Below are 12,714 nucleotides of genomic sequence, written 5' to 3' on the forward strand. Positions count from 1 at the left end.
TCATTGAAACTAGTCATTCAGGGGGTTATAGAGGAGAAGCTCTTAAGTATCGATTCACGAGAATTCTGCCTCAAGAACGATAGAACCCAATCAAGGCGTGTAAATTCCTTCACTTTAATAGTGTGATTTGTATATCTAAACGTGATAATTTTTGGGTACTTCTTAAGATAATAATCACAACTTACAATGTAATATTATTTTTTATTGTCTTATTATTTACAAGATAAGTCACATTTTGCACTTACTCACTCTGAGACAACTCATTTTAACGGGCAAAACCGTTAACATATAATGTTTCATTCGGAAACAAATGCGTCTCATGGCCGACAAATAAACATGCGTCCCATGATCACTATTAAATTTTCATTTTATTTTAAATTATCTTATCTTATCTTTTTTATCATTTCTTTTTTTTTCTTTGTTGCGGCCAACGACTAGCAGCAAATGCTCGATAATCTTTGCTTGCCAACGATAGAGGGTCTACAAGCCCTTACCAGTCATGGGCGAGGGCCATGACGTTTGCCAGCTCTAGGCAAGGTGACCTCGTCTAGGTTCTTTCCAACTACGGGCGAGGCGACCTTCGGCGTGACCCGGCCTCGGCTGTAGCTGTTGAGGATAGCACAAGAGCAAGGGTCACCTTGCCCGGGCAAGGTCGTCCCTCTCGTGTGGCCGGTGAGAATTCAATGTTATTTTTTTTATACCATCACTATGTTTAAGATAAGTTCCATTTTAAATTGGTTCACTTTGAGACAATTGATTTTAACGGTAATAACGTTAACTTATCATTCCATGTGTAGTGAGTCATGAATTAACTTAAAACGTTTCCTTTGAGAAGAAATTTGTTCGTACACAGACTTGAATAAACGTCCCACGATCACCGTTAAATTTTAGGTTTTTTTACTTATTCGAACTACATAAAACAGGCAGACTTTCGATATTTGAATAGTCATCGCACCACACACAGCCACATCGAAGCTGCTATATTTTACGGTTATGGTAACCCTTTGAATCTATTTGAAGAATAGTCCACTTTTGCATAAAGAGACATATTTATGAATTTAGTAACCAAAATCCAAATTTTTTGCATAAAGAGAAATCCACATTAAATTTCAACCCATAAATGAAGATCCGGCAACCTCATAATAAAACCCTTCTTTTGAGAAGTCTATCCACATTTCGGTTCACACACAAAAAAAAAAAAGACAGTTGTGTTTCCTACTCTTCAACAATCTCTCCAAAATATGATTTTAGTCAAATTTTCAAGTAACTCAACAAATAATTGGCTTTTGCAAAAATGCCATATCTATTTATAAATTTGAAAATTGTGCTTATAAGAAGGAAGTAATCACTCTTGTCCAATTTTCAATGATGAACCCATATAGTTTACACGATGAAGAATTAGAAGATTATTGAAAATAAAGCTGAGGACGAATATTTTATTGTACGGTTGAACATGCAATTACAGAAAGATTTTTTTTTTCTCTTGTCTAGAAATTACCATTGTACTATGAAAAAAAGAACGGATAAAATATATCTACTCAAATTATAAACCACAGAATATTAGTAATTGTCAATTGCTTGTTAATTCCCAAATATAGATTAATTGAAATTTGAAATGCCCGTGTAAGTTCACCTCTGAGATTTTCATCTATATTTATGTACATATGCAATGCAATGTCATCCGTTTTTACACAATATTTTTCGGCAAACCATAATATTTTCTCAAGTAAGTCAATACTATTTTTTTTATTTTGTCACTATTTTTAAGATAAGTTCAGTTTTAAGTCGATTGACTTAGAAACAACTGATTTTAACAGTAAAACGGTCATAATTTATCATTTTTCGGAGGAACTATCCATGTGTAATAAGTTATCAATTAATCCATAAAGTTTCCTTCGAGAAGAAATATGTCCGTACACTGTCACATGAATAAGCATCCTATGATCACCGTTAAATTCCAATTTTTTTTTAACTTATTCGAACAATGTAGAACATGCGGATTTTTTATATTTGAACAATCACCGCTACTGCACACCTCCACACCGAAGCTGCTAAATCTTATGGGTACGGTAACCCTTTGAATTTATTCGAAGAACAGTCCACTTTTACATAAAGAGACATAATTATGAATTTATTAACCAAAATCCCCTTTTTTTTTTCATAAAGAGAAATCCACATTAAATTTCAACCCATAAATGAAAATCTGGCAGCCTCATAATAAAACCCTTCTTTTGAAAAGTCTATCCACATTTCGGTTCATGCAAAAGAAGGACAGTTGTGTTTCCTATTCTTCAACAATCTCTCTAGAATATGATTTTAGTCAAATTTTCAAGTAACTCAATAAGTAATTTGGCTTTTGCAAGAATGGTATATCTATTTATAAATTTGAAAATTGTGTTTATAAGAAGGAAGTAATTACTTTTGTCCAATTTTCAATGATAAACCCATATAATGTAAATGACGAAGAATTAGAAGAATATTGAAATGAAAGCTGAGGACGAATATTCTATTGTACTATTGAATAGGAATTACTGAAAAATTTCTTTTTTCTCTTGTCTAGAAATTTCCAATATACTATGAAAAAAAAGAACGGATAAAATATGTATACTCAATTTATAAACCACGGAATATTAGGAATTGTCATTTGCTTGTTAATTCTCAAATATAGATTAATTGAAATTCGAAATGCCCGTGTAAGTTCATCTCTTAAATTTTCGTCTTTATTCATGTACATATGCAATGCAATTTCATCTGTTTAATAGATATTTTTACACAATAATTTTAGGCAAACTATAATATTTTCATAATTGATTCCATGTTGTTCTTTTATTATGTCACTATTTTGAAGACAAATCCCGTTTTAAACCGATTCACTTAGAAACAACTGATTTTAACGATAAAAAACCATTATAAGTTATCATTTGTTAGATGAACTATGCATATGTAGTAAGTTATGACTTAATACATAACGTTTTCTTCGAAAAGAAATATATCCGTACGCCGACATCTGAATAAACGTCCCACGATACCGTTAAATTTCGATTTTTTTTTTAACTCATTCGAACCATGTAGAACAGGCGGACTTTCGGTATTCGAACAGTCATCGCATCCGCTCATCGAAGCTACTAAATCATATGGTTATGGTAACACTTTGAATTGATTCGGTGAACAGTCCCACTTTTTTCATAAAGAGACATATCTGCGAGTTTAGTAACTAAAATCCAAAAAAAATTTCGCAAAGAGAAATCCACATTAAATTCCAACCCATAAATGAAAATCTGGCAACCCCATAATAAACACCCACGAGAGAGCATAGAAGGAAATCTGGGGAGAGGAACAGCTGGGCATCGATCCGACGGCCAGGGCCACCCCAGGTGGGCCCGCCTCGGGGGATCGGACGGCGGATCCTAACCCCCGATTCAACTCCAGTTCATAAAGCCCAGCGGAATCCGAGCCGAGCCTCGGTGGGATTCACCTATAAAATGCGCCGAAAATCCTTAAACCTGATATTATATTCCCAGACGAAAATAGGTAAAAAAAAAAAAAAATCCAATTTCGTATTTTTCTTTTCCATTTTTTTTTTCCGCCTCGCGTGCCTTTAAAATCGTTCTGAATTTCGCTCGCCGAAAAGAAAAATTGAAAAAGAAAAAAAACCCTAAACTCCCTCTGAAACTCGACAGTTTCTCTCTCTCGTGCTCGTGCTCGTGCGAAAATCTTGGTTCTTGCTCTTCTTCTTCACTCGATTTCGATCGCTTGTTGTGTTCTCTAGGGTTCCGGGGGGTGGATTGGCGAGGTCGATGTGAAGATCGACCTTGGAGCGGTCAATTCGTTGCGCGTTTGCGGGAGGGGAGCCAGCGTTCGGTGGGATTCTTGCGGGAGCCCCAGCTATGTCGTCGTCGTCCGACAAGGAGCTCGAGGAGCAGCTTGCGGAAGCTGGGAAGAAGCTGCTGGAGCAGCCGTCTGCCGTAGATGAGCTCCTGGCCCTTCTTGACGTAAGCTCTGGATTCCGAAATCAGCTTCCCCCTTTTCGCCGTTGTAATTGTTCCTTCGCTCCCTCGTTTTTTTTTTTTTTTTTTTTTTGGGGGGGAGGGGAGTGTGTTCTTGGGTGTTTGGTGTTTGATGGAGCGGCTAATTGGTTGGTTCTGCGGTGAATGTCGTGTGTGGTTTGATCTGCGGATGTGGTTGTGGGTGGTTCTTGGCGCTGTTGGAGCCTTACTAGGGCTTTTCCTGGAGATACGGTTTATCTTTGTTTGACTTGCTTAGGTTTTTGTCATGCATGGTGTGCTCGGCGTGCGCTTAGTCGGGAATTCTTGTTTTCGTGGCGTGGTGTGCCGTGTCGTCAAACTAGTGAACATGATTCTTAGAGGTAATTGCGTGGGGGCCTTCGATTGTATTAAGGATCGTGCTTATCGGTTATGTCCTATGCGTCTTACTACGCATCCCTTCCGTTTATGTGTGAAAAGATCTTTCTTGCTTCTTGAAACCTTGAGCGAATCTGGGGATTCCCCTCATTGCACAATCTGGTTGCTTTTGTGAGAGCTGTGTGGTGTGGTTGAGATGAATATGTTGGTAATTGCTGTTTGTTAGAAGCAATACGTACTCGTAGTTGCATGGATGTGTTGTTACAGTAAGAGAAGGTTTAATGGAGTAATCCTTGTTATCTTAGTAGGATAGCCGTTAGGACTGTTGATATCGTTGAAGAGGTGTCTTTGGGATGTTATCTTAGCAGGATAGCCGTTACGACTGTTGATATCGTTGAAGAGGTGTCTTTAGTGAATCCTGCTTGTATTTATTGCTGTCCGTTGATTATTTCCTTTTTGTATTGACATTTACAGTAGGAGAAGGTTGAAATTGCTAATCCTCGCCTTGTTGTCGGTAGCCATTATGACCGTTAAGGCCGTTGAAGCGGTGTCTGTTGTGAATGTTACTTACATGTGTTGCTGTCAATTGATTGTTTCCCGTCATATTTCAATCTTTACGTTAAGAGAAGGTTGAATAGACTAATCCTTGCGTTTTTAGTAGGACATCGTTATGACGATCGTATCTTTTGTGCTTTCATTTTGAGCTGTCCGTATACGTTGACTAGGTGCCCTTTTGAAAATTACTTGAATTTATTGCTGCCGGTTAACACGGGCACTTTTCTAGTTGTTTTACCTTTTCCTTATTCGGAAAGTGGCGTGCTGATTTTGGTAACCTCAAACACTTCAGAATTGGTATTTTGCGTTTCTTTGCATCAATTGATTTCTGCTTTTGTCCGCATCATTTTTTGTATTTCGGCAACTGTGAATATGTGATTGGCTATTTGCATGTTTCTTAAAAATTCTACCCGTTCTTCTCGTTCAGTTATGCTTGGCAGTGAAGTTATTTCTTTCCTATTCATACATCCTCTAATAAGAAGGTGATTGAGGGTTAGATTGTTGTCTTGGGAATTTTATATTCTCTATTTAGCGTTGCCCTTATGGTTGCATCCACGTCCTTTGTTTTTGAAACTTAGTATTCATGTAACTTTCTGCATGCTTTTTACGAAGGATAGAAAAGAGTTAATGTGGTAGATGTGCTTTACGTATTTTTGTGTTCATATTATGCATGACTGTTAAAGTGGTTACTATTAACTACTAATTCACCTTTATTTTGCTTTAACCTGGCAAATAAAGCAAGTCGAAACTTGTCTCTCAAGAGTAGAACAATCTCCAAGCAAATCAATGCAAAAGGCGCTTTGTCCGTCGCAGAAGGCATTAGTGGCTAATAGACTTTTCAGGCACTCGGATGTTGACGTTAAAGTTGCTGTTGCCTCGTGCATTAGTGAAATAACGAGGATCAGTGCACCGGAGGCTCCTTATGATGATGACCAAATGAAGGTAATGACTGATCTTATATTAATGATGTTCCTGGATCATAGGGGTCAAATGTTTGGTGACCTAGCCTTTAAGCTGTTTAATGGGAATCTGGCTACAGGAAGTTTTTCAGTTGATTGGACCTGACCTTTAAGCTGTTTTGATGTGAATTTGGTGCACACAGGAAGTTTTTCAGTTGATCGTGTCTTCCTTTCAAAATCTATCTGATAAGTCAAGCCGATCATACGTGAAAAGGGCCTCAATTTTGGAAACTGTTGCAAAGGTCAGGTCCTGTGTTGTAATGCTGGACCTTGAGTGCGATAATCTGATCCTTGAAATGTTCGAGCATTTCTTAAAGGAAATAAGGTACGTCAATGCCTGATCCAGGCTCCATGTATAGTTGAACATAGTTGGTCCTCAACTGTCCTCCTTTCTTTATGTATTTGGATGATCATTTTCCTAGATGGCATCTGTATAGTCTTGCATAATGAATTCTTACTTGTGCCGACTCCGAATCATATTTGTTCTGGAGTTTGTGTTCTTAAACAATAAATGTTAGTTCATTTTAGTTGTAAAGCTACGACAAAAGTTTGATTGAAGTGTCGTGCATTGATAATTTGATGTGTCTTAGCAGCTTTTTATCTTTTTTCTTCTCCTCTGAGTCCTTTTGGTTTTCAGTTGTCTCACTTTCCGTTCTATGATGTCTGTTCGGCATATTTATTGTTCAGTATCTGTATCGGATGCCGTTTGTGTGCTTGGAGGAAGTTTTGGATCTATTTTTTGTTGAATTAATTGAGTGCATTGTGTGTCCCTCTTTCCCAATGGAGATTTCATGATCAGCCTTTTTTGTTGGTATCCTGCAGATTATACATTTCATTACGTTCCTTTGATGGTTTTAATTTGACCTGGTATAACTACATCTGTACTTATGCTTTTAACTAATGTTCAACAAACAACATTCAGGGAGTACCATCCAGAAAATGTCTTTGCATCAATGGAGACAATTATGACACTGGTCATAGAAGAAAGTGAAGATATTTCCCCAGAGCTTCTCTCCCCCGTCCTCGCCAGTGTAAAAAAGGACAATGAGGTAAACTTTTTTTTAAGTCAGTCAGATCTCTTGCTTTATTTACTATCCTCGATAACATTAAGAATCACTATTTTCAGGATGTCCTTCCTATTGCAAAGAAGCTTGGAGAGAAAGTGCTTGAGAAGTGTGCCGTGAAACTGAGACCTTACCTGGACCAAGCATTGAAATCGTCTGGTGTTGTTTTAGGTGATTATAGCAAAGTAATTGCTTCCATATGTCAAGACACAAATGGCGCAGTTGAGCAAACTGATATCCATGTTGTAAGTGAAAATAAGCTCCACCATTAATTTGGCTGTGTTTGGTTTGTCAGATGTTCTCAGTTTTCATTTTCATGTAAAATGAGAATTGAAATGGTTCTCCTTTGGATTTTCATGAATCCACGAGCTGATCTACTTTCCATCTTCGACAAGATATTCTGATGTCATTATTTAGTTGCATCTCTGTTTTCTTTCTTTCCGTTCTGGGTTGTGACATTATTTGCATGAATTCTTTAACCGTCCTTTTTATGCTTGTTTAGATGGAAAAAGAGATGTCAGCTGAAGAGCCTTCGACTCAAGATATTCCTGTTCCTGCCGAATCTCCAAAAACAGTTGTGAACAATGGGTCGACCCAGCTGGACAAAGATGATTCTTTGGCAGATCCCGTGTCTTTGAAGAAGGAAGAAGATGGTAAGGAGTCGGCATCCAAAACCACTGATGCATCGAGCAATGGCGACCTTGATAAATTGGACAACGAGAAGGCACAGAAAGAAGAATCCAAGCCAGAAAAAGCTACCAAGAGAAGAGGACGGAGAACTAATATGTCATCTAAATCTGTGAAGCCCTCCAAGATTTCTGGGGTTGATGATAAGGATGCTGAAAATGTCAAAGACACTGAGAAAGAACCTGGCGATGATGCTCCAAGTCTGCCACATGAGGATCTGAAAAGTGAGGCTAAAATACCCTCACAAACTGAAAAGGAGGGTGCCTCTGAGCCATCTAAGGATAAAGCGGCTGATGAGGAATCCAAAGATGATGAATCCAAAGACGAAGAATCCAATGTCTCTGCTTTGCCTACCTTAACAAAGGAGATACCTGATGAAAGTCAGCCCCAGGAGGCTGGATCACCGAATGATAAAGAGGATTCAGCTGAAGAGGTGAAACCATCCTCTGTAGACATTTCCAGAAAAGAATCTGCAGGAACTGCTGGTCTTGAAGTAGAAACAGATATGAAAAGAGTGGATGATAGCGCTGACGATATGTCCAGCAAGGAGAGAACTATAACGGTGGAGGAAACATCCAAGGATGATGACGCAACCAGTGGATCGGATGTAAAAATGTTGAAGCAGCCAGAGAAGAAAGTGAATGCAAGCACCAGCAGTGGGGAAGGTACCTCTAGAAAGAAGCCAGAGGACAGAAGGAAGTATGGCAAAGGTAGATTGGCTTCTGAGAAGATTGCGAAGAAATCTGCTGGGAGATATGATAAAAAGGTACTTCCATATTGAAGTTTGTCTATAATTTTAGTATTTATTGACTTGGTTAGCGATGAATATTTTTACCTATCAGGGAACTCCTTCCTCCTCTAAGGTGGTGAAAAAACCAGTTAAAGATGAGAAGCACCAGGGTGAGACCACTAAGGACAATTTCAAGAGGAAGCGTAGTTCTGGCAAAGAGGAGGTATGATATGCACTCTACTAACCATTTATATTGAATTTTCAACCTTATTTTCTTTTGCGATTGCTAGTTATAGAATTGAAGGGCTTGATTAGGGTAGATCATAGGGAGAAAGTTTGAATCTTAAGCGAAAAGAATTGAAATTGAAGAGAGAAAATTTCCTCTCCAAAGAATAGCAGTGAGATGTTGGTATAAATATGTGTATATAGATTGACTTTGTCATCCCTAGACAAGTTTTGTACTTGATCCTGTAAACTTCATATTGCTAAGCTTTGCTTTCGACACATTGTCAACCGAGATCGATGATTTGCCAGTGTCATGTGTCTGTGATTGCTTGTTTTGAATAAGCTTGTGCTTCTCTGGTAGGGGCATCATGATTTACCAAAGGTGATGACAAATCCAGTGTATATGTATGCTTGTAAACAGAGACTGAGGGCTTCTATGGATATCAGCTAACCAATGAGTCTCAGAACTGCTATGACATGCCTTAATTTTGGTTGCGTTTGTGATGCTATGGTCATTTGATGGTTCTGATCTTTGTCCTTTTTCCTGCCATCCCTGTAAGCTTCTGTTGTGCCTTAAAGTGGATAGAAGTGCATATTACTCATTCCCCCCCAGCTCTACACCACATCTGGCTCTAAAAAGGAAAACAGAAGACCATTCCATAGGATTGATATCGGGTGTTCTTAGTGACATGATTTCTGATTTGTTGGTCATTGGTGTCCCAGGATTCTGATGCTAAGAGTTATGGAGAGGATCTGGTTGGTTCAAAGATTAAAGTTTGGTGGCCTCTTGATAAACAGTACGTATAAATTTTCTGTAGTCTTTCTCTAGGTGCCTATTCTATTTTACTAAGTCAAATATTTTAAGTGCTGGCTCTACATCTTACCAAACCGAGAGCCGGTTCTTTTGGTCTCAGTTTTGCTTCTGACTGTTAAATAATTTTTTCAGATACTATGAAGGTGTCATTGAAGCTTTTGATAGCGTGCAAAAAAGGCATAAGGTGAGATGGCAGTTATGGTTATCAACATGCTCTTTTCATCTACTATTAGAGGTTGGGGCATTATGTCCAGAAGATTACAACTGCATGCTTTTGCAGGTTCTCTATGAGGATGGTGATGTTGAGATATTAAATCTTGAGGCAGAGAAATGGAAGCTCGTTGAAGGTGATTCTGGAGATAAGGTGGGTACTTACTGGATTTGACCACGTTAACCTTATAAGCTCAATGTCGTTGAGTCCTATGGATAACTGACTGATAGCTTTCTCTTCACAGGGCCAAGCTGCTGATCATGATAGTTCAGATGCTTCGCCAGAAATGTATATCTCTTTATCTTTTTCCTTGACTTCTTGTTCGAGGAAATAGTACGTTTGATATCATGTAAATTCTTATTTGGTGGAAATTTAGCATTCTTGATTTATAGTTTAATTTTGGAAGGCTGCTTCAATACTTTTAAAATCAATACTTGTGTAGGATACACGGGACATCCAACTTTCTAGTCTGAATTTGGGGGCGGATTTTCTTGTAGTTCGTGAATATAATATTCTTCTATTTTCTTTAAAGCTTTTGGAGCATTCCTTTTTAGGTGAAGATGTTAGGGAGTTTCCTCTTGTTTTTGGAGATGGATGCCATTGTCTTTGTCTTAATGCTGTTCTGAAGGACTTTATTAAGATATATCTTTTCAGCATGGATAGCTTGTGGCACTGAGATCTCTATATTTGCATCTCCAGATGTGTGATTGCTGTATCTCATGCACATTGTACCATGTTTTTATTCTTCACTTGATTCCCTTCTCCAGCGTACATTCTATAATAGTAGATAATGTTGTACTGATATCATCTCGTTGCTTCATTCAGGCCTCTGGAGAAAAAGGCGAAAGTGAAGCCTGGGCTGGCTTCAGCAAAGAAAGGGAAGATGGATATGTCATCCAAGAAGTGAGTTAAATTTTACAGAGATTATTATTGTCCTTAGTTCGTCACATAACTGCTTGGCTTTTAATTGCTAGGAGTGGAGGTGCTTCCTCTAGCAAGTCCAAAGCTCCTGCTGCTACATCATCTGGTCACAAGTCTAGGGAAGGCAGGAAAACAGACGGCAATTTTGAGAAAGACCGAACCCCTAAAAGCACTGGTAAGGCAACTTTGAAAACGTCTGGGAAATCCAAGGATACTGAACTTATGACTCTCAAAACTGGCAAATTGAAAGCCAGTGACTCCAGTGCAAGAAGTGTTTCGACTAAGTCTGACCGAGAAATCCAGAAAGGTGACAAGTCCATGCAAGCCGATAAGAGTATTTCCAAGGGGAAAGGTCCAAGAAGCCTTGGCAAGGCTAATACCAGTAGTTCCGGAAAGCTCAAACTTGGTTCACCCAAACCGAAAGAGGATGAGATTGAGGATGAAGACTCAGAGGAAACACCTGAAGTCCCTCTAAGTAAGAAAGCAAGGCTGTCGGAGTCTTCAAAAGCGCAGGGAGGCAAGTCGAGCACTGGGAAAAAGCGTCGGAGAGGAGCTTAAAATCTGAAAAGGGGGTCTTTGCTGACTGAGTAGAAGGTGGTTTTCTCCTCCTCGAGGCACCGGTCCATCTCTCTGAAACTCTTAGGATTTTGCATGTTTGCGGAACTTCCCGAGCTGTGCAGTACTTAAGCAAAACATTATCTTGGTGGTAGCTAATATTATGGCCAGCATTATATTCAGAAAATCTAGATCATTAGCGGTTGTAGAGGGTTAGCTTAGTTTTCCTTTTGCTGTTAGAGAGGAATGCTGTTGTTGGAACTGACTGCAGAGCGCATTGCTTAGCTTTGTTTCCTTTTGCCAAAAAAAGGGGGTTATTTACAGATGGCATTAGCTTCATGTTGCTCGACTTAAAAAGGCTTTTCTTTGACAGTAATGTATTGTTAGCGTGCATCATGATTGATAGTAGTTCTGGCCAAATTATCCATCCGGGTCCTAGAACTTTTCTCGTTCGATTTGCAAACGTTTACAGTATTTTCATTCCGAGTTCTACTTCGATGAGCTCGGGAACAGTACAGCTAGTGGGGTTTTGAGACATGTTTCTGGGACTGTAAAGCATTGTTCTTAGGGTTAAGGTACTTCGGTCTCGATCAGTCTTCTTACTAATTATTTGTTGTGTCGAGTAGGCAGATGTGCAAGAATTTGTTGTCTAGTAGCAAGTCCATGAGAGAGCTCGAGAGTACTTGATGTTGAATTCGCGACTCGTGGATTTTCTTCTTTGGAGCTGGGCTAGTTGTTCAGTGTCTAGGAAGTTGAATTGGCGTGGAGCTTCCTGCATGTTTCACGTCCATGTCCACAATATGAGAACTTGTGGCCATGTTCTTGTAGATGCCATGACGGTAAGGGCTTCTTGGTCCATGTCGGCTTGAAGATTGTGATCCCAGGTTTTTCCTTGTGCGCAGCTGTTAGGACTAGAGATCGAAGCCGATGGTGCAGCTTGCTTACCTTGTGAGCTTTCTAATGATTGAAATGCTATTTGCATCAACCAATTCACACATCATCTCTTCCCGCATCGGGTTAGGTTCTTATTTCAAGATGCAACTTCTCCTCCAGGTGGAGTGGCGGAATCTGTTCGGCGGGAGAAAATCAGCACGTTAGACCTCTGTATCGATGGCGGGGCTAGCCACAAGCGGTCTCCAACTTCTGCGGAGACCAGGGTTACTCCTAATTTACGGAGACCCAAAGATGCTCCTACGATTTGATTCGCTCTTTAATATCGCCAAAACCAATCGCGTTTCCTAAAATATTCATGAGTATTGTCGACATCGCACCGCAGCGAACGGTAACTTACACCATTATTGCGATAATAGGCATGGCGCATTGCACGAATGAAACGAGTCTAAGAAGACAATCCATCATGCACTTCGTCCCGGAAGAGAAGCACCAGACAACGGCCTTTGTTTAATTTATTACATTTCTTGGGGCAGGTGACTAAGACAAGAGTCGCACGATGCGACACATAAAGTTGGAATGGCTCGTGCGATGACATTTATTGTTTCTTCATCTCCGTATCGGAAGATTTCAGATCTCTGGCTAACTTCATCCGTCAGTACGAGCACGCCATAAGATCATATATTTATTAACAACCCTAGGGTTCTTGTCGGGGTCGACAAGGGCTTTTATGCCTCGGCC

The 12,714-nt window shown here is 39.3% G+C and overlaps 1 protein-coding gene across 2 annotated transcripts; it reads left to right on the top strand.

The window, feature by feature from the left end:
* The first annotated feature begins 3,638 nt into the window (after nucleotides 1–3,638).
* On the top strand, nucleotides 3,639–11,481 carry LOC115743457 (sister chromatid cohesion protein PDS5 homolog C-like). Of its 2 annotated transcripts, XM_048277343.1 has the most exons (13): nucleotides 3,640–3,992; nucleotides 5,655–5,858; nucleotides 6,019–6,200; nucleotides 6,798–6,924; nucleotides 7,002–7,184; nucleotides 7,442–8,392; nucleotides 8,469–8,579; nucleotides 9,305–9,378; nucleotides 9,528–9,579; nucleotides 9,676–9,759; nucleotides 9,851–9,894; nucleotides 10,432–10,509; nucleotides 10,581–11,481. In XM_048277343.1, the coding sequence occupies exons 1-13, from the start codon at nucleotides 3,888–3,890 to the stop codon at nucleotides 11,083–11,085; spliced, it is 2,700 nt and encodes an 899-aa protein (XP_048133300.1). In that variant the 5' UTR covers nucleotides 3,640–3,887; the 3' UTR covers nucleotides 11,086–11,481. The 2 variants fall into 2 exon arrangements, with proteins under 2 accessions (XP_048133301.1, XP_048133300.1); XM_048277344.1 differs by lacking the exons at nucleotides 10,432–10,509; nucleotides 10,581–11,481 and adding an exon at nucleotides 9,961–10,379 and having other exon boundaries at nucleotides 3,639–3,992; nucleotides 9,851–9,921.
* The last annotated feature ends 1,233 nt before the right edge of the window (nucleotides 11,482–12,714 follow it).

The sequence above is a fragment of the Rhodamnia argentea genome, chromosome 4 (genome assembly GCF_020921035.1).
Source record: "Rhodamnia argentea isolate NSW1041297 chromosome 4, ASM2092103v1, whole genome shotgun sequence".
Taxonomy (NCBI): Eukaryota; Viridiplantae; Streptophyta; class Magnoliopsida; order Myrtales; family Myrtaceae; genus Rhodamnia; species Rhodamnia argentea.